The 21,500-nt window shown below is 39.2% G+C and overlaps 1 protein-coding gene across 2 annotated transcripts in view; it reads left to right on the forward strand.

Annotated features, from left to right (window-relative positions):
- nlgn2b (neuroligin 2b) overlaps positions 1-21,500 on the forward strand; it is a 65,787-nt gene that overhangs the window by 28,698 nt on the left and 15,589 nt on the right. For both annotated transcript variants that reach the window (XM_085469786.1, XM_085469787.1), the window contains exons 3-4: positions 2,878-2,931; positions 8,977-9,126. In XM_085469786.1, the coding sequence (XP_085325912.1) occupies positions 2,878-2,931; positions 8,977-9,126 (204 nt within the window). The remainder of the gene's footprint in view (positions 1-2,877; positions 2,932-8,976; positions 9,127-21,500) is intronic.

Consider the following 21,500-nt stretch of genomic DNA (forward strand, 5'->3'; position numbering starts at 1 on the left):
TGCAGGAAGTGGGGGTGTTGATCTGAAGCTGTGTCTGACACCTTGTCAAGCAGACAGGCCACCACAGACATGACATACTGCAGCTTCATCCCGATTACTGCACTGAGGAAATGGAGAGGGACGGGAGACAGCTTGCGTACTGGCCACTAGCTCACTGAACCGAACAGAAACGCTGTCGACTGAGAGATGGAGCTGCATTAGGTCAAACAGTACTGGGACAACCCAAGCTAAATGTTCCTGCATAGGCCGTAGCATTTCACTGACCAGTGGCCCATTACATCATGTGGCACTCAGCCTACCGGCAGGCTTCTCTGCTGATGGGAAGCAGATGGAATGGATGTTTTTGACCCCAAAAGCGTATGTTTTTCCCTTTGGCTAGGTCCTACTTTTTGTCTTGTGTAATCCATTGTAGTATTTCTTCAAACCCTAGTCAAGTCGCGCAAGACCTAGATACTGCCATGAGCAGTTATTTTAGTGCAAATTCAGTATATTAAACACACAAGCGCAGCCACTGTAGCATTTAGCCATGATGGAAAATAGCCACAATAAAACCACTACCAATGCTAAAATGATTTATCCAGTGACTTAGATAATTTAGTGATGTTTCTCATAGAGCCACTGTGGAATTTGTAGTGTATAATAAATGTCTCAACATCTCTTTGATGGATTGTTGTGAAGTTAAGTTCAGACTTGAGTCATTTTGGTGACTCGTTTTTTTATTCAAGTAATTTGGTTTATGAATAAACACCTGCAAAACCAGTGGCATTCCCATCAACCTCATCTGCACTGTGCTTTGTGGTTAGGCTTGTCAGTGCTAGCATGTTGACATGTAGCTTAAACCAATTAAGCCAACTTAGGTGATTTTGGGCTGGTGCAGATGAAAGATGACCACCACAATTGAATTGTGCTGGTCATCTTTGGATGATTTTCCGTTTTGGCTCCACAACAGTAGTCCAACATCCAGCTGTTATCCAGCTGTCCTTTGCAAGTAGCAAAGGATTCATAGATGCGCATCATACCCCGGGATTCAGGAGGTATTATCAGTCATACAGTCTCCGGGCATCAAACTTGATATCTTACACCAAACCATCACAGTGTGGCTCTCAATGAACTCTCAATGACATTTCAGATGTCTGAAATGTCAGTCTTTAGGGGCCGTTACAGAAATGCTAGCATGGCTGTAGCCTTTACACTGGGCTTTGGCTAGCTGTGCTAGGCTTTTAAACTGATTATTTCATAGTGAAAATAATACTAAAGAAGAAAAGATTCTTCAGTGTTTTTTCTGTTTTTTAACAAATTTACTGTGGATATCTTTGGGCGATATCTGCTCCATGACAAAGTGTGGATGTGCTGCTCATCTTCACATAAAGTTTAAGTCTTATTAGGCATGAGGACTTTGAACTGAAATCCGAGTAGTCCATCCATTAAGCGGGAAGGTGTGGTTTTAGAGTGGTGATAAGTAGTGAGGAAGTGCCGACAAGATAGTGTAGTAATGTGCCCTTCTATCCATTACTGGTCTGCTTACCTGCCTGCTCTGTAGTCCAGGACCTACGACTATACCATCTCCTGCTATGGCACTAAGTGCTCTCTGGATCAGGCGCCTGATGATGGTGTTCATGGGATGCAGCAAATCCATTCAGCATTGATCCTGTCCCATTTTAATGGAAGATAAACATTTTATACCAGGAAACCATATTCATACAGATAGAGATGTGAAAATGCTGCATTATAATGGTGGAGTGCTGGGTGTTTCCTTTGTCAATAGATGAGAACTACTGTGAAAGGTATATATGCCATAACTTTACAAGACGGTTTTCAGCAAAAGGGTAGAAACAGGCATGTCAGCAGCACAGAAGCAGAGTGATAACCCTCTTGGCAATCGAGTATAGAGCAAATTTAAAAGACTGCAACAATATTTCATTGGAAAGAGGGAAATTTGCTGCTGGGTGTGTACAAGGACGACAGCACAAGTTGATTGTAAACTGTTAACATTCCTTGCGTGGTGTGTGATTTAAATGTGTGTGGGACTGCAGGTGTTTTAGTGTATTTTGTGACTTTCTTCCAAACGGGCAGGCGGCAGCTGTAGACGACACAAAATGCAGCATTAAGTGTTTGCTGATGAAAAAGCCCCACTGACAGAAGCCAAGAAAAAAAACAAATTAATGGGATCCTTATCAGTTAAGACTTACAGAGGTTGACATGCCAGGGCGTTGGCTGGTCACGGTGATAAATGCTCGTTATTGGCTCTCCCCTATAGTGCATTTAACTGGTGTCACCATTAAAGCTTAATGCAGAGCTCCTCTTTGACCTTGATGAGGCCAATCCTGTCACAAACCCATGCAGGTGGCATAACCGTCAAAAACCCCCAACTTCCTCTTGGCAAATTAGGTAGGCAAGACTTTTAAGTCATGTTTTAGGTTTAGGCTGGTGTTTCTAATATATATTCAGTCACATTTATACAGGAGTGAAGGGATGAACCTTGTGTTTTGAGTCCTCAGAGCAGGACACGCAGCATCTTGGCATTCCTTTGCTTTTTCTGACCCAAAAGAGTGATGGCTTGATTCTGTTTATTGATTTTTCTTTACAAAGCAGCAGTGTGTCAAGACTGATTGGGAGAAGGGTTGAGGAGAAGTGGCCTCTGGGGTCATTTACGAGGCAGTCCGTGACTAGATCCTAAGCAGATGAAACAGATGAGTTTGGGGGTTATATTTTTAAAGGAAACAGTGTGTAATCCTTGTACACAGCCACTGAAATGAAACCGAGAAACAGCATATTTTTTCCCTCTCTTTTAATCCTTTTCTTAATTTTTTTTCTGTTTTGTTTTTTTGTACCAGTGCAACCTTGAATTTTGTCTTTTGTCTTTTTTCTAAACCTCAGGTCCGCTCACAAAAAAACACGATGAGTCTTCAATGAACAGACCCAGGGATGAAGGTATTTTAATTGCATGTTTTTTTCCCCTCATGCTCTATTTTTCAAACTCCATGGGGGTTGTGGTGTTTTCATCTGTGTTAATAACCATCTGAGCGTAATCACCCTATGTGCACATTACATTGTCCTGTGTTAACTGCCTTTATTAGCATACAAATCTGTCACTCCTTCTCACAGGCACGCATTTTGGTCGTATAAAAGCCACATACAAAGTATTTGTTTTTTATTCCACCCTTGTCACAAATGCTGCGTTTTGTGTGCTTGCACGGGGAGCTAATTAACTTTCCTTGCTTGGTTGCTGTGTGGTTGATTAACCACACTCTGATGTTCTGGCTATCCAGCGTGACGCATCACTGAAAATCGATACAGTCCTTCTTCACCTGCGCTTTTATTCTTGGACTAAAGTTCTCGTGAATTGCTCGGCTAAATTATCGTCCTTCATAATGTTATTGGGCTCTACCCAATCCTTCATTTTTAAAGTGGGAAAAAGTGAAGGACTTCTGCATATTTCTGCCACTGTAGTATATTTTCAAGATCACTGCAGACAAGGGGAGATGCTCGCACTACACTTTACTGGTGCACCAAAATCTGTGCAGACAATTAGTGCGTGTGTTTTTGTACACGTGCCCAGGCTTACTGTATATTGCATAGTATTATACACACATGCAGTGCTCCACATTTCCATTTGTGCATGTGTGTGTGCGTGCATGTGTGTCTACTTGAGCACAGCGCATGTGCAACTCAACACACGAGCGCGTGTGCTCCAGTTTGCGCCTCAGTGTGTGTTTTGTATTTCAGGCTCTGTGCTATTTCAGTATTGAATTCTCCCTTCCTTGCATTTCTAATTGCTGTGTTTTAAAAAGAGACAGATGTAGCTAATCCAATTGTGTGGTTTCTTAACGGTGAAAACAGAAATAAGGATCCATGCAGGATTGTAAAGGAGAGGAGCAGAATGATTGAATAGAGATGAAAGAAAAGAAAAAAGCTGAACACCGCGAGAGCACTGGCGAGGGCAGCGGTGGGGGAGAGGAGGGGGGAAAAAACAGTCATAATGAAGACAAGTGCATTATGAAATGACATTTATAGAGCTTTGAAAGTGAGAGAGATGTGGAGAAGGAGAGAGTGAGAGGGTGGATGAGTAGGAGACTGGTAGAGCTTGACATTTATGCCGACACCTGATGGATCTTGACAGGATCAGGAGGGCTAGGGCATGGCTGAATTCCTCGCTTAATTGTTTAGGTATGGATTGGACAGAGTTTCTTAAACATTGTTGTAAAACAGTAGTATTAGCGCTTTGTTGCTGGAAAGTTTTTTCTGTGAAAGTGTAGAGTCTTGGCTGTGGGTCCGGGTGCGAAAATTGTTCAAGTGCTGAGGCAGGCTGAAAACTTTTACACCCAAATCAATGAAGATTTCCATAAGGGAATGAATGAGAGAGGACCGGAGGAATGGAAAAGTGGAAAGTGGGCAGTATCTGTTGGAAACAGTAAGACATTAATGTGAGAATGTCTGTGCAGGACAAAGGTGGATATTGAGTAGGACAGTATCAGGTTAGGTGGAAATGAGAGAAGCGAATAATGTGCCAGTGTTATGGGGGGAGGAAGGGAAGACAGCCAGCTCCTTATTGGCTTTATAGGCTCAAATTTGGACTGAGTGGATCACCCTCCATCGTCTCATCATTTTTGCATTTGTGTTGAGCTTCTTTCAATTGTTCCGACACGTCCCTCTCTTAAACACATTCAAATATTCCATCTTTTTAAAACTGAAATATTGTGTGACAAAATCTCCAGAGAATGCATAGCTAGGCATTTGTATGCCTGTACACCCCCCCCCCCCCCCAAAATTATGCAAACGCACACTTTTAATTGTGACTGTGCATGCGCGTATGATCTTTTATTCAAAATTAATGATTTTTTCATTGTTATCTTTATTTTTAAAATTTTAGCTTTATTAGGATAGTGAATATTTTCTCGCCTTTGTTGTTATTAGAAAAACAAGATAAGATCGGCAAAAATAGTTATACAGTCCTGTGAAAAAGAAGGTTTTCACAGGTCTGCCACTTTTGGCAGCAATAACTTGACCTAATCATTTTCTGTATGACTTTATCAGTTTGTCACATCACCGTGGAGGAATTTGGGAGCTCTCTTCTATACATAGTTGCTTCACTTTATTGAGACCTTAAGGTTGTCACAGCATTTCAGCTGGGTTGAGGTCTTAGCCATTGATTCTTTTCTTTTTTCAGCCCTTCTTATGTAGATTTGCTGCTGTGCTTGGAATCATTGTCCTGTTGCTTGACACAATTGTGTTCAAGCTCTCAAACAGGTGGCCTCAAATTTGACTAGAATACTTTAGTACGCAGAGGAGTTCATGGTCAACTCAATGTCTGCAAGGTGCCCCAGGTCCTGAGGCTGCAGAACAAGCCTAAATCATTATCCGTCCACCACCATGCTTAACAGTTGGTATGAGCTGTTATGTGGTGCATTATGGTCAAATATCGCTACGTTGGTCTCATCTATCTAAAGGAAAGTTGTTCCAGAAGTCTTGTAGTTTGTTTAGATGCAGCTTCACAAATCTAAGCCACGCTGCCATCTTCTTTTTACAGTTCCTTTTAGAGTGGAGGTTTTCTCCTGGCAACCCAACAAGATATATTTGAGTCTATTTCTAATTATACTCTCATAAACATGAACATTTAACATGTTAACTGAGGCCTATAGAGTCTGAGATGTAGCTCTTGTTTTTTATTTGGGGGGGGGGGGGTTGTTGTTGCTGTTTTGGGGAGTATTGCACTGTCTGACCTTGGTGTGAATTTACTGGGATGTTTCTCCTTTTATGAAAATCCTCACACTGTGCTCACGCAATTAATCAAGTGCATTTGATTAGCAGTACCAGCTATAGTACTTTGCCTTTTAATTCCTCTGATTCATACTTGCGCATTAGTGTGTATTGTTATGAATTCTGTAGCTCCAGTTATCATGCTAACAATATTCATTTATTATGGTTTAACATTGCAACCTCCCCACATATATCTATTTTGTGGTTTAAGTACCACTGCAGTATTTTGAATTACCAAGCCCCATAACTATCCCTAAGCCTTTTTTCTATTAAAAAAATGTAATATTAAAGATGTAATCTGTGACACAAGTAGAAAGAAAAGAATCTGTCCTTACACAACCCCCAAAAATGTAATTTGATGTTATCTTATCTTATCTTAGTTGATATAGCTACAGAGATAGATCAACATGCTTTATGTACAGGGAGAAAAGTAAAACTTTAATAGGGATTAATGATAGATGTTGAATAACATTTTAACACACAGACAAACTTGGTGTCTGTTGAGGCTAAAAACTGCATTGTGTGTAGTAAGAAAGAGCTGAGCTTACCGGACCTCTGCAGTTTTCACCTCTGCTCGAAGCTACATTAGGCTACATTAGCTGGTGCCACGATTACATTGGATGACACCATTGACAGAAGTTACCATGTGTGCACAAGATGCACAGGCACATGTCTGCTAATCAGAATCAGCGATTAAGGTAAGAGACAACTAAAATAGTAGAATTTCAATCATCAAAACTAAAGCACAGATTTCTTAGATGGGTTTTATCCCGTTGCATATTTGCCATAAAAATTGCAAAAAAAGGGACCAATATCAAAGTATATTAACAAAAGATACAGTTTAGTGACTTATTGGCAGAGGTGAGGCTTAAGACACACAACAGTCAACTACAGGTCCCTATGTTAGCACACCTGTCAATCAAAGCATCCATGGACTCTAACCTAAAGCCTTACTAGTATAACTACAGTGAGTTATGAAAATGTACACCCACCTTTGAGTTATGAATTTGCCTCCATTCAGGCAAAATATATTTTTCCTACAAGGCTATAAATCTAATTCTTTGTGCTGTTCATTTTACTGTGACAGTCTAAGGGGACTAAATCACTTTTGGAGCTCGCCTCAAGTGGCCATGGGAAAAACTGCAGTTTTTGGCATTTCTGGGTTGGGTTAATTTTTCAGAACCCGGGTGGTTGATCCCACTGTGGGTCTGAAAGTCATATATGAAAGCTGTAAAAACTTAACACTGCTAAATGGGACTTTAAAAATGAAGATAAATCATGTATTCTCTGCTTGAGAGATACAGAGTGTGGCTGTGAGCGCTGCTCGTGATGCCGGCTGAAACGTCACTCCTTTCTACTGTCCTGGTGATGCCAAGATAATTGAACTTTTTTACGTATCTTCTGGGAAATCAGCCAAGGTTCTGAATACACCGGAGAAGAGAGGGGAAAAGGAGCAGCACATCAGAGTGTGCAACTCAAAGTTTTTTTGGTTTTTTTTTAATTTAAAGCCAGCCTGCCTGTGTCGTACGTGCTATCTATAAAACATACCTGCGTGTTTGAAGCCATACGTGCCGCTTTACCACATCCACTTGTCTGCATGTATGTGTGTGTGTGAGTCTGCACGCACGACTGTGAGTGACGCACCCAAGTGCATGTGTAACCTGAGATTCAGGTGGTGATGCAGGCGGGTGTGCAAATACGTGAGTGGAATTTGTTACCACGGCAACAGGCATTCAGTGAGTCGGTGCGATGGAATGGCTGGTGCAGTTCTATTAGCGAGAAGCAGTTTCCATAGCGACTCAACATCGCAGCTGCCTATGCAAGAGTTTGTGTGTGTATGTGTGCTTGTGTGTGTCTGTGTGAATCCTGTGTGAATGTTCATTAACGCACCTCACTGTGTATGACTTGCTTTGTAACGTTTCATAGTTTTTTTTCCATCTATGCTATCAAATCGTATTTATTTATTTATTCTTCTTGGTGTGAAGCTCTCATGCATTTCTCTACCCCCGTCAGTTCTCTCATGCTGCCCTATTTTCATCTCCTTCCTCTGTCTCTTTCCTGCCCCCCCCCCCCCCCCCCTTCCCTCCTTTATCTCTCTTTCTCTCCTCTTATCTCCCCGTCTCCTCCATCTCTGAGTGCTGAAGCTCATCAGGGTAAACAGATGCTGTGGCTGTTATTTATGTTTCCACTTGGTCTGGCTTTCATACAAATTATCTACAGGCCCTGCACAGTGCAGATGCTCAGCCTAACTGGGCTGCACTGGCAGCTCCCTCAGCCTCATCCACACTCAGACACTCAGGCCGTACCATAGACGAGGAAGGGGGTGGTGGCGAGGCACAGAGGCTGACAGAGTGAACCATAGCAACACACTGATGGACACAAAGACACCAATAACAGTGAGGGCAACAGAACTGCCTGCACCATTTGCTCCAAACATGGAGGGGAATAGCAGTTTGGGAAGGTACCATCAGGGCTCAGGACAGGGGAAACAAACATCACAGAATAAAAAATAGAAGATGAACCCAGACACAAGTGTTTTGTGCTTTGTATTTTCACCTTCTTCTTTCATCAATCACAGGATGCCTGAGGTTAAGACAGTTTGCATGGTTTTTTTGGGGGGTTTTTTAAACTTAAATACCTAGTACTAGAACAACCACAACAGATAAATCCTTTAATATCAGTGGATTTGTACTTTACTGTTACAAGGCAGAGGTAAAAGAAGTGTTCTTTGTTCACTCTGAACTAATAACAAGGACAAGGACACCTTTTCCTCCCCTTACCCCCAACCAGTCATGGCAGATGGCCGCCCCTCCCTCAGCTTGGTTCTGCTGAAGGTCTCTTCCTGTTAAAAGGGAGTTTTTCCTTCCCACTATCACGAACTGCACCAAGTGGTTTTATGATTGCTGCGGTTTACGCTCCATTATTGTAAGATCTTTACTTTCCAATATAAAGAGCCTTAAGGTGACTAAATTAAATTGTCATCGATAAATAAAATGTAATTGAACTTAATTATCCTTGTTACTTGTTTTTAGGTTAGATTTGTTTCTTATATATAGACAATTTGATTCTTCCATTTAGTGACTGATTTTAGAGATGCTATTTCAGGAGAAAATTTCAAACCATAGCCAGGGATTAATGGAGCTGAATTTCAACTCTTTAACATATGTTAGTGGATCAACTCTAAACTAACAAACACCTGCATTGATCTGTGCTATGCAGATATTCGGGATCGCCGTAAGAAGCCTGTGATGCTCTTCATCCATGGAGGCTCCTACATGGAGGGCTCAGGGAACATGTTTGATGGTAGTGTCCTTGCTGCCTATGGAAATGTCATCGTGGTCACTATGAACTATCGGCTTGGCGTGCTCGGTAAGTTTGATGTGTCAGATATTTGATGTAACTGTTTATACATTTGCAACCTTTGTTTTGGTCTGCCTCATTTCAGCTAGACCAGGCCTTGTGTGCCATGTTAAACTGTATTTAAAAATGACAGCATTCACATGCATGAAAAATAACATTCTGAAATTCTTTATAGTTTACTGTGTAAACGTCTTGAGTTACACACCATTTTTTAAAAATATTTTGCTTCCTATGAGCCAAAATTTACTGTAATCTGTGAAAGTAGTCATAACAAGTAGTTCTCCAGGCTTTCTGACAGTCTTTTCTTTGCTTTTTCACTCATTTTCAGTCCAGTTATTGTATTTGACCATTTTCAGAAGGGTTTTTTTTTGTTAAGCAACTCAACACTGACCTATGAATGAAAATCAGAACTCTTTCTATTGTAGTCTTGTGTGTGCTAAAGAAGTTATTTCATTGTCTCCTTTACCTGCAGACACTTAGTTTCCATTTTTTTGTTGAAACATGTGAGAACTGCCAAAGATAACATAGTTTAACAGGCATAAAATAAGATTTTTACACCAGCAAAATGATTCCCAAAGAGCTATTCACTGAACATTTGGCATTTCTCAGCATTGTGTAAAGTATGTTGTTAAAACATTTTTTTTAAGGAAACTAGACAAGTAGAGGACCAAAGAAGTGACAGGCCTAAAAACCCATGGCAACAGGTCTTATGGAGTGATGATATGGAGTATGTTGAAAAATAAAATTGGTCATAACAAATACTAATTTTCAAGCTTGTTAGAATTGTGCGAACTCTGTTTTAGCACTATATACCATGTTTCCTTTTGTGTTTGCACATGTTTAATAAATCCCTGCACATATGTGCCATTTTCCTAGGAAAACATAACGACATGGGGGTTGGCTCAATTGTTTTGCCCAGTACTGAAAAATCAGAACTCCTGTTACTGTACTCCTGTGTGCACTAAAGAAGTCCTTACATGGTCTGAGTTAATATTACAAGGTGTGTGAATTTCTATTAATGCCAGTCATGTCATATACTGTAAAGATGCCATTTGAGTTTTATTTCTTTTAGCAGTGTTGACATGCCACAGTAGAAAAGACATGTCAGGGAAAATGATGGCAGCATGTGTGAAAAAGAGGCAGGTATAAATATAAATACTATCTCAAAGGAGCAACAGTGTCCCATAAAAAGTAAAATAGCACACTTCTTCCTCTGTCTTTATATTTTATTCAGTTTTTTCCATATTTTTTTGTATTTTCTTCTGAAGACACACAAATATAAAAATTATGAAAAACATAAAAAGAGTAAAACAGACATGTGGCTAAAATCCAAACATGAGAACACATAATTACAAAAAGTATAATTAAAAGTGTAAGTATGTTTTATTCTTAATTAATTGATAAAGAAAACATCTTTTGAGCACAAATTAAAAAACAAAAACAAAGCTCCTATTGTCCCTTTAACTCTTTTTTTTCATGCTTAATAGAAACCATTAGCGCTTATTTAAAAAGTGCAGGCAAATAAGTACACAGGGCAAAAAGCTTCAGTCATACAAGTCATGTTTGAGTAAGTTCTGCAGCTTTTAAGATTCTCTGAGCCATCTGCTCTTGTGTAGGAGGTACTTATTAATCTACGGCCATTTTTAAGAGCACCTCTTAAGATTAGGAAGGTTCATAAGATTAAAGTGATGTTTTGACTTGAATAGCAACTTCATGCTCTGTTTATGCGCGACTATGCCCTCAGAACAAATTGAAACGTGTAATCAAATTTTAGACCACGGAACTTATTCATAAAACTGCAGTTTACAAATTAATACATTTATTAGTTGAATTGAGTTGTGGTGTAGTGTGGTGTAGAGGGCTTGCCCATGTTTGGGGATGTAGAGGAAAGAGGATTCTGGAGGGGTTTTTTATCCAGAAGGAACCAGGCTCAGGAAACAATCTAATAAAGTTAAATAGCATGTCCTAACTCAGAGACGTGACATAAGCGTTCAGCGTTACTACTTCAAATGCCAGTGTCTTTAAGGTTTAACCTGGATCATCCTGACAGGTACATGAGCAGCAGTATTTTTGTGTGTCCCCCCCTCTTGTGCCTCACTGGTACTGCTAAATCTAGGAACTTTAACCAACTCAAGCATTAAAGCCTAATTTCATCTATTGCAGATGATGGAATTAGCAATGCAGTGCCTACACTATGTGGAAACTGTGCCTGAAAAAATGTCGGAGATATTTTTTGACAGATTATAGCTTAAAAGAACTTCATGCAAACATATCCACAGTTTCTGATGAAGTATCAGTTCATGTAGCAGAACAATAAGATGTCTAATCTAATCTTATAGACTATCCTAAGCAAAGTGTATCCAAAGTGTATCAATCCTAAACGGCCATATTGTGTTTCCACAAGTCTTGAAACGTTCTGGCTAATCTTGGTATCATTTTGGCTACTGTTGCTCACATTTCACCAGTGACTCTATGTCTTCCTGCAGCAGGCACTTTGTATTAAAACACAAACAGGTGTATTTTCTGTTTTCTCACATCCTGGCTTTTCCTTTTTAGAGTAATTCATTAATTTTTGTATTAACATGCCTTTCTGTAAAGACGACAGCCAGGATCACAGTCTCTGTACTTCAAAAGACACAAACAACAACTTAGCGCCTTTGGTGTAACATTCAGCAACAGAAAACAGAACTGCGTCTGTTGCTGTCATTGTATTTTTGTATCAAGGGGTATTCTGTTTGTTCATTTTTATAGAGCTCATGAGCCAGTGAGTGTGGGCTGAGCTGTGTGCATGTGTACGCCTAGCCCTTTTTGCTGCTGGATATCAGTGGAGTCAAGTATTTACATTTGGTGTCATCTTTTGGAGGTGTTTGCACACAGGCTCCCTGTGTCATTCATTGCGGCTGCCAGGTTGGGTAATCAGATCTTGTTTATTGCATCACGCCTGTTTCAACATATCAGGATAATGATAAACAGAGAAATGGGAGTAGTTTAGGATGGAGTCCAAGAGTTTCTGCAAGTATTAGCAGAGGGTAACGTGAGCCACACTGTTATTGACAATGCCAGCGGAGAGGCAGAGGGACAAGGACAAACTGAGAGTTAGCGAAATGAGGGCCCGGACCTGCTGCTTTACACGGCTCAGTTTCACCTTTCTGCGTGTTCTTCTTCGCAGCTGCCTGACAAATCACGATCATTAAAAAGCCGAGCCAAAAGACTGAGTTCACAATTTGGAACTGATATTGTTGCATAAAATTACAAGCTATTCCAAATGCTCTTCATTGGCATCCTCGTTTGCTTTCCTTACACTCACTTCGACCTTGGCTCCGGACCGTAAAGGTATTTGATTTACATTGACATTTTTGCTGTGATCCACATTAGAGATGTGTGGAGTGCACTCATGTGTTGTACAGAACGTCCACATATAATCATTAAAGTATGCAAGATGCACACATTGAGAGAGGTGGAGATAGATCCTGCTGAGTGATTATGACGCAGTGTCCTCGATTCCTTTAATGTTGTTGAAAATTTTGGTATGTGGGCGAATGTGTGCTCTCTCACTCTGACTCTCAGATATGCTTTAAATGGGTTACTGTACTAAGGCGATAATCCTTGTGTGTATGCGTGTGTGTGTCTTTTTGCATGTTCTGTGTGGCACAAGCATGTATGCATTTTTGTCTGTGTGCACACAAAGTCCTTCTTTTGCATGTGATAGAGTGTGTGTAGGCAATTGGTTGCGTGCCATGCGTAAAATATATATATAAATAATGCACCATCCATCTGCAATTTTAATAGCACTCCTCACTGACACTGTGCATTTGAGTCACAGTGAGAAACACAGGCATTTGGTATTTTAATAGTTTTACATTCTTGTCTTAAGTATTATCCCGTACTTACACTCACAGGAGCTTACACATGCCAACCTCATTTCATACAATGTCTGCGCCTTTAAAAGAGTGATAGGGAGTCAGAAATAGGGGAAGCAGAGAGTGCAGGAAACAGAGACAGATGAGCGAGGGAGAATCATGGAGAGACAGTGAGGGAAAAGGAAACAGAAGGGGGGAGATGGGAGCAGTCTAAAAATAAACCTTCAGAAATGCTTTTTTAAATCTGCAGTGATGCAAAGTATTCATTCGAACAAACCCTCCTGCATTGTGACCGCAGCAGCCTTGCACATGACTTAATGGTTTCATTATAGTACAACACGTGCATCTGTCATTTTCCAGCAAATGATATACTTTATGGATTTGTAATATTAATTTATCATGCGCCTCGTTGTGGTGGAATAAAATAAGTGAACCAGAAGAAAATGTCTGCAGCACACAGCCCGGTTCAGAGGTTCAGTGACAGTTGTGATTTGAGATCGCGGCTCAGCTCACCTTTTCCTACCTTCCTCCTGCTCCAGGCCCAGAGAGCCTTCTGATTTGTGTTGCATAGCCATCTGTTTAGACTAATTAACTAATTAACTAATTAATGAACTCTGGGGAAAGGCCCACCATCGTGGGCTCTGAGAGTGAGAACATTTTTCACCGCAGGAAGAGAGATGAAACGCTTCTTCTGGAAACATTTCTCTTCCCAATTTCAGCTCTTTACTTGCAAGTAAGCAAGTAACCTATTTAGGAGTAAATTCCACCATGTTTAATATCATCTTGTTCACAGCATAAAAATGTTGTATGTATATGATTTAAAGTTGCTTGAAAACATGGTAAATTTGATGTAAATTCCCTGAAAATTGTGTTTTATGTGTGCTGCCTCAAAAAAACATTCAAGTTTTTTATATACTCATCATATATCATATACTTATGTCAATTTGAGATAAGTTTAACATATTGCTTGGGCTGTCACAATAGCAGAAATGTAGGCGTCTCTAGTAGTACTTGTAGAAATACACAGATTCTGAATACGCTAGTTTGATACCAAAGTAAAAAAAAAATCCTATGTACTTAAACACAAGCTTCTATATAACAAAATTGTTTCAAATTCTTGACACAGTGGCGTCAGACCATTTTTTAAAATGTTAGCAATATATTTTTTTGGCAGAAGACAGACTGAAAAGTAAAAGCAGGTGCTGAGTTGGTACGAGCATTAGCTTAAACTACAAGCTAGTTACATTAGCTTGTATAATGTTTGCTATTTTAAAGTTACAGTTCATTAGCTTATTGATCAGAAAAGGTTGCTTGTTAAAGATTTAATTGGTAACACGTACAAATGGACACTGAACTGAACACTAGTGCTCAAAGAGAGATATCTGAAACCACTTACGGTACCACAGTAGTATAGCATCAAATCAGTCATTTTACAATTTAAGCTAGCAAGTCTTTACTAATGTTTTTATCTCTTGCGTTTTTGAATTGCATGTGTATTAAATACAAAAAAAATTCTAATTAACTCCCAAATGGTTGATTCTGTTCATCCGGACATAGCATTTTCAGTGGGAGAAACACTGTCACCCATCTGACTGACTTCTTCGGTCTCAGCTGACTGCAGGTTTCCCCAACTTTATAAATAGTACATTTGCACAATGACTGAAGCTAGCCCACTGAATGAATAAAATAGGTTGTGAGGTCAGTTCCTTGATCATTAGTAAGCAAATTATCATGACCATTGATAACAGTATAATTAACTGTTTAAAATGCTCTACTAATCTTACCCAGAAATGAAAAGAATGTCCTTACTTTGTATTTATAATTACAAAATGCAGAGAAAAGCCTTCATAATGTCTTACGCTGTATTATGCTTAGTTGAGTTGTTCATTAATTAGAGACTGGTAGGTAAAAATGACGTATCTAAAAATGATGTGCTCATGTACTCTGTTTGTGACACTCCTGTAATTTTATCATTTTATCTTTTATTTAATATGTTTTATTTTAAAATCTTGTGCATTGAAACATTTTTAGTGAAAGTCAAGTCAAACAGTGTCAGTGCATCCATAAATAGTGCATAGCTCAGTCAGCCTTCGGAATCACTTTACATTGTGTTGCCTGTTGTTCTCAAACACATCCTTTTAAATATGACATAAACAGTATTTTTAGCCAGTGCTGTCAATTAACTTCAGCCTGCTGCCTTCTCACCACTCAGCTCCTCTCTAAATACAAATAAAACACACCTCCCACTCTTTGCATCTAGACAAAGTCTTCTCACAACCCTCATTTTCTTTTTTCTTTTTGCCTAGTGATGATGCATTCACTGTAATAACAGAATCAAAAACTAACATTATCTGTTTGTGAGTAGATTCAGCTATAAAATCCTCTATCTACACTCTACAAATTACATATTTCTAAATATTTCACATTTCGTGTTATTTTTGTTCCTTGCAAAAGTGTGTTTAATGCTTTGCGGACATTATTTATAATGTGTATTATAACGTGCATGAGGCTCTTGACACATAGATCAGTAGCCAGAGACAGTTTTCAGTGAACCCTAAGGACTTATAGGCATATTGACTGAAACTGACACCAATCTGTGTCGCAGGCTGGTAGCCAAATACACAGCTGCACCAATCAAATAAGAGAAGGATCATTTATGCAGCTCCCCTTACTTGATGCTCTACAACCTACATGCCACACATAAGGGACCTTAAATTGTCCAGGCCTCAAGTACCTAAATTTCAGTCGATTATGACTGATTGTGATGTTGTAACCATCCAAAGTAGACTAACTATGAGCTACAACACTGTAAAACAATGGCATGTTCTTCTGTAAAAACCACAGGTCTGTATGACATCAAGCTTGTTTTTCTTTTACGGAACTAATCTACCCAGAATCCAGCTACATCTCTGATTGCTGCAAACATAGTGAATGTGAAACTTTAGAAGCCACAAGAGCGGTGTACCCTACACATATTACCAAATATATTCAAGTATATTATTTTACAGGACTACAATAATGAGAAACGATTAAATTCCAGAAGCTCAAATGTGGTTTTCTGTGTAATGTATTACATTGCATCTGCAATGTATTTTGGGATGAGTATTTCTTTCACACGTATTACAATCACACCGTAATGATGTGTTTTTGCCCTTTTCTTTTTTTTCTTTTTTTTTTTTACATTTTATTTTACAATCAAATCAAATCTTTTTATGGTTATAATTCACTTCGTAGCTGATTGGCTTGGTTCAAGACATTTATACGTGGTTTTTTGTTTGTTTGTTTGTTTTTTAAACGAGGACAAAATTCACTTACAGAACTGGAGCGCTTAAAGTGGGCAGTCACTGTTGTGCGCTGCTTTCCAGTGTATGCAACTGAAATCTATTCCTCTGTTTGTATCCCGTAGATGTTTATGATATAACATCAGAGATATTCAAGCTGTGTCTTTGCTCACAGTTGTTCTGAATTTAAATCTGAGATTTCAAGACTGTGCGTCTCTCCTCCCTTGGAGGAATTCAACAAGTAAGAAAGGAGGAACATTTTCTGGCAGTGAAAGACATTATTCACACATTTTCTTCTTTTCAGGGTGATTTACACATTTCAGATAAAACTTTGCTCCAGTGTCTATTATCAGTATTAACTCGTGATTTCAGGATAGAATTAACTGTAAAACTAACTGAGATATTTTTAATACTAGCGAAATGTAAAAAAGGTTCATTTATTTAAATAATTTAAATGCCCCTTTACATGACAGATAGATCTCGGTTGATGGCAAGATTTTTCATTCAGCTTGATGAATCTGTCCCCGTTTTGTGCCATAATTGGTGTTAGCATTCATTTGTGTCATCTACTCAGTGCTAAAGCCTTAATCTGACTGTTACCTAATAGTGGAGGCAGTGATTAAAGTGAAATATCCACATTTAAATACCATTATGCGTAAGTAAATGTAAAATTACATAAATGTTTGCCAATCACTTGGGCACCTGAACTGCCATATTAAGAGGCTGAGTGGATACATGTAACAAGTATGATTAATGACACCATATCATTAATTAAAATAGCTTCATGTCTGAAATATTAGCCCTGTGATTAAAATTGCGTCCCCTACTGCAGACGAGGCTCTGTTTCAAGACTCTTAATTCATTTAATTTGACTTGATTTTTTATTCAGGCAGGCTGCAGTTTTCATGAGCAATAAGGCGTTTCTGAAACAGAACTTTGAAAAGCTTTGAAAAGTCTTGAGAGGCAACATGATGTTTGAACCGCTGCTTTTCAAATTTGCATGGCAGCCTGGTGTTATTGCATGGCACGGTGCCATTTGAGTGGACAGTTGTGAGGAAAAATTGAGCGAGATAAGTAAGGTAATAAATACAATGACATCAGAGGCCTATGGGCGGTGTACTGAACTAACATTAGTTCAGTGGAAGTGAAACCCAATTGCGTTATAATTTCATTTCTGGGTATACTTGACATACAGAATGATGCATAATTGAAACGGACCTGCCAGCTAGTCTTCAAATCAAACCCTTGGTGCCGACAAGGAGATTTAACAGATTTGTGTAACCAAAAAAAAAGAAGAAAAAAAAAGATAATCCAGCAAGAATGTGCAAGAGGTGAACTACAATAGCATCTCTCTGAGTTAAAGAATTTTCTATTGTGATTTTCTCCTGTCATATTAATCTACTGTTACATACACACATAGCAGATAATCCCCGACTCCGGTGCACAGTATTGAGTGATCCAATCCACTCTATTCTGCTCATCTAAACAGAGTCTTCAGTGTGCAAGAGACATTCACCATCTGCTAAGGGTTTTTTTCCCCACTCCTTTTTTTGTATAATAATGCCTCTACCTGTGCTTCATTAATTTTGTGACTCACATATACAGAGACAAGAACGCTTTGTTTCCTCTTTTCAATCACCTTTCCTGTGTGTATAAAATAAAATCTACATCTTTCCTCTGAATGTAGACATCTCTGATCATCTCCTGCGTGACGTCACAATGAAATTATATAATTCGTCCTTCACTGTATTCCTCTCTACTGTCTGTCAGTTAACATCTGACAGTAGCTTTGGGCAATATTTGATTTAATACCTGTTTCATGTCTTTCTTTCTTTTTTTCCCCTTTTTTAATCCTTCACCCTCAACTCCACCCCCCTCCCTCTCCTATTGTTCTTTCTTCTCTGTTCACAGAAATATGTTCAGTGACCTACTACAGTTATTCCGTTCAGTCCTGTAAATTGCTCTGCAGATGTTCCTATCTCTGTAAAGCAATAATATGGCTGAGCGTAGTTTTAGGGCTAAAATGTGTGAATGACTTTTACAAATATGGGTGACAACAGAGGATGTTCTGAATGGTGCAGTTCACTAAGAGAGAATTAGAGTAAAGACACAACATACCAATAACAATCTCTGTGTTGGTCTTTTTTTTTTTTTTGTATCTTGTCCCAAAATGAATAAAAGTCCAGCTAATGCATATATTTCATCCTATTGTAGACGCAATACGATATCTATTGGGAATAATAGCTTTTATAATGACTCTCCTCATTGGCATACATTAGAGAAAGAGTAGATGCATTGTGGAAAGAGCTTTTGGTAACAATCCCAGAGGTATTGGAAGCTCCAGTTATTATCATACAGTTTGTTTTTAAATTTCCCTCCATGGTTTCCTCACTCCTCCTCTGTTTCTCTTTCATCCATTCACTTCACTGTCTTCAACCTGTATCTTTAGAGGTTGATGACTCTCCTCACAGTTCCTTGGCTGCTACCTCAAGCAAGTGTTGAATATGCATGAGTTCAGCCTCTTAAACTGCTGTTCTCAGCACTAAAGTCAGTAGGAAACCCAACTCAGCAGATGGGAGGGGTGTGGGTGGTGGATCAGAAGGAAAACTTACTGAAAGAGAAAGAAAGGAGAGGAGGGAACTTGTTTGACTTATCTTCAATGGTGGAAGATAAACCGAATTCCCTCCCTTCATGTCGGCCTTTCAAAGAGAGCGGCACTAGAGCTAGCATGCTAGCACATACTGTGAAGTTGCCTGCATGTACATGCACTGACTTTGGAGTTCACGTGCATTTGCATGCTGCTGTTTGCGTACTTGAATATGGAAGTGCTTGAATGTGGGTATCCGAGTGCCTTCGTGAGTGCCTGTCCATTTCATTTTGCCTGAAGTCCTAGACAGTTGCCAGGCAACTGTGGCAGGCAGCTCAGCACTTGGCTGGGCAGGAGACACTTCCACGTGCACATGGTTTTGATAAGCGGCACAGGTCAGTGGTAATATGTTACCAGGTCAGAGCCACATAAGGCTAAGAACCAGTCAATTGCTGGGATGATGCAAGGATAATACAATTACATAGTAACATGTGATATCTTGATTAGTGGGGTTAATCCTTTCAAAGTAATATTTCTGCTACAGCACTGAGACATGATTTCTGTTTTTTAATAATCCATCCAACACTAAACACTGCACTATAGAGACAGGCAGCAGCTGTGGTTTCTTATAAATTTGGTAATCCAATTATCTCTATATTACAGTTTAATCATACTTTTTTCTTTTCAAAATCATTATCACATTACAGCCATTTCATAACAAACATTATTGCCTGCTCAAGACGAGGTCACTCTTTGAGGTTGCATATTCTTTGCTTACTTTGCTGATTGCAGTGTTTTCTTTGAATGTGAAATATCCTGTCACAGCATTTGAGGATTAAATTCCAAAATAAAAATGAATGAAAAAACTTTTTAATTAATGCTCATTACAAGTCAAATGTTGACTTTAAGTTAACGTAGATTTTTACTTTTTTTAAGCTATGATAAAGTGACACATCAGCTGTCATCGTGGCTGGAATTTGCACTTTTTGTCCAAGGCAAACAGTCATATTGAAAGAAAACCCCCAAAAGTCAGCAAAATAACTGTGCACTCTGTAATGTGAATCACAATTAAGCCAGGTTAACCCAACACGACACTCCAGGCTTCAAGTGCTTGTTGACTGTAGTGTAAGTACAGTGAAGAGTGTGGAATGAGAGTTGTGTTGTGTCACACTGACTGTAGTAGAAAGGTCAATTTGGCAGGTTATCATCACCACTGTCATCATGGCTGCTGTTACCTTCATCAGCATCGCCATCACTTTCATTAATAATCATCAACAATAAAACTTAATTTGCTATTTAACACACTTGAAAATGTGCTTTGTCTGTTCCTACCATCTGTCCCTTTGTACTGAGCTATACCACCTTTTTTTTTTTACAAACTGCCCTTTAACTCAGTTTCTTATACAGTGTGTTTCTTTTGTCCGCACGAGAAAACATCTAGAATGGGAATTTAGTTCACAAAACAATACTGCTTCAGGAGAAAGTATTATAACACAGTTTATGTAAACACACTGTGGCTGTGACCTTGTATATAGTTGCATACGCAAGGTTATGCTGTGCATTGCCCTGCGACGGTAAACATTTATTCAGCCACTATGCACGTTTAGGTGACATACTGTACAAACAATCTAGGATCCATGTGCAGCAGGGAGGTGGAAAACATGCCAATGCAATGTCATGAAACCAAAAATGGTTATTTTCAGTGTTCAGTTGCTGGAAACCAGAAAAATAATTGTTGTTTTGGGTGTGACAGTCACCAGTGGCTTATCCAAAGCAATTCACGGTTTACTACATTTCACCTTTGACAGTTGTCTGTCGGTTTTTGGCAAGATATTTTGAAACTTGATGCTGGAAGCACCGCATCACAGACCAAACAATGTTTGGCCTGGAATTAGTAATAAATCTGGAGCTCTGTCCTAAATCAGAGCAAAAGCCAGGAAGCAACAATATGTAATAACAGCTTTTTCTGCGCAAGTTATGGTGCGCAGATGCCCAAATTCTGGTTACATATTTGTGCCATTAGTTGTTCGTGACATCTGTGAAAAGATTTTTTTCTCAAAAATAGGCCAGATAGACTGTTGTCTTCTATTAAAGATGACTGGAGTGACATTGCACATCAGACTGCTTACTGAAACACTGATCACAGAGAACGATGTTTGTACTGTTCCCCTGGAAAAAAAACCCATACCAACAAGGTTCATTGTCTTAACTTGAAAGGTGCACATATTCCTCTAATTCCAGTGCAAAGTCCAGGATTGTGGCCAGTATTTTGCTCTGGTCACTTTGTGCAGTTTAAAACCGCTAAAAAGGGTTTTACATGTAGCCAGAAGTTCCCAGTCATCTTGATTTGTGTTCAGCCTCCTGGTACATTTTGATGACGTTGCTCAGAAACCTATTTGAGACTTGGCTGCATTATGTAAAGTAGCATGTGGTCATAAACTAGTCATCTTTATTGAACTATATATGGACTGTCTCAGAGTGTAAAGCAAGCGCCAATCTGGAAAGCCAACCAGCGGATGGGGTTATTTAGGTCTGATGGTTGCTTTCGTATAATCCAGCAGGTGAAGTCACAAATTATTGTCGGATAGAAGCAGAGAGCTCCATTTTCCTTAAAGATTTCCTGTGGATGTGTGAATACTTGAATGCTTAAGATAG

This window comes from Copadichromis virginalis, linkage group LG10, assembly GCF_057382275.1.
Source record: "Copadichromis virginalis isolate Kocher_CV1m ecotype Utaka linkage group LG10, C_Virginalis_male_GT1.1, whole genome shotgun sequence".
Classification (NCBI taxonomy): Eukaryota; Metazoa; Chordata; class Actinopteri; order Cichliformes; family Cichlidae; genus Copadichromis; species Copadichromis virginalis.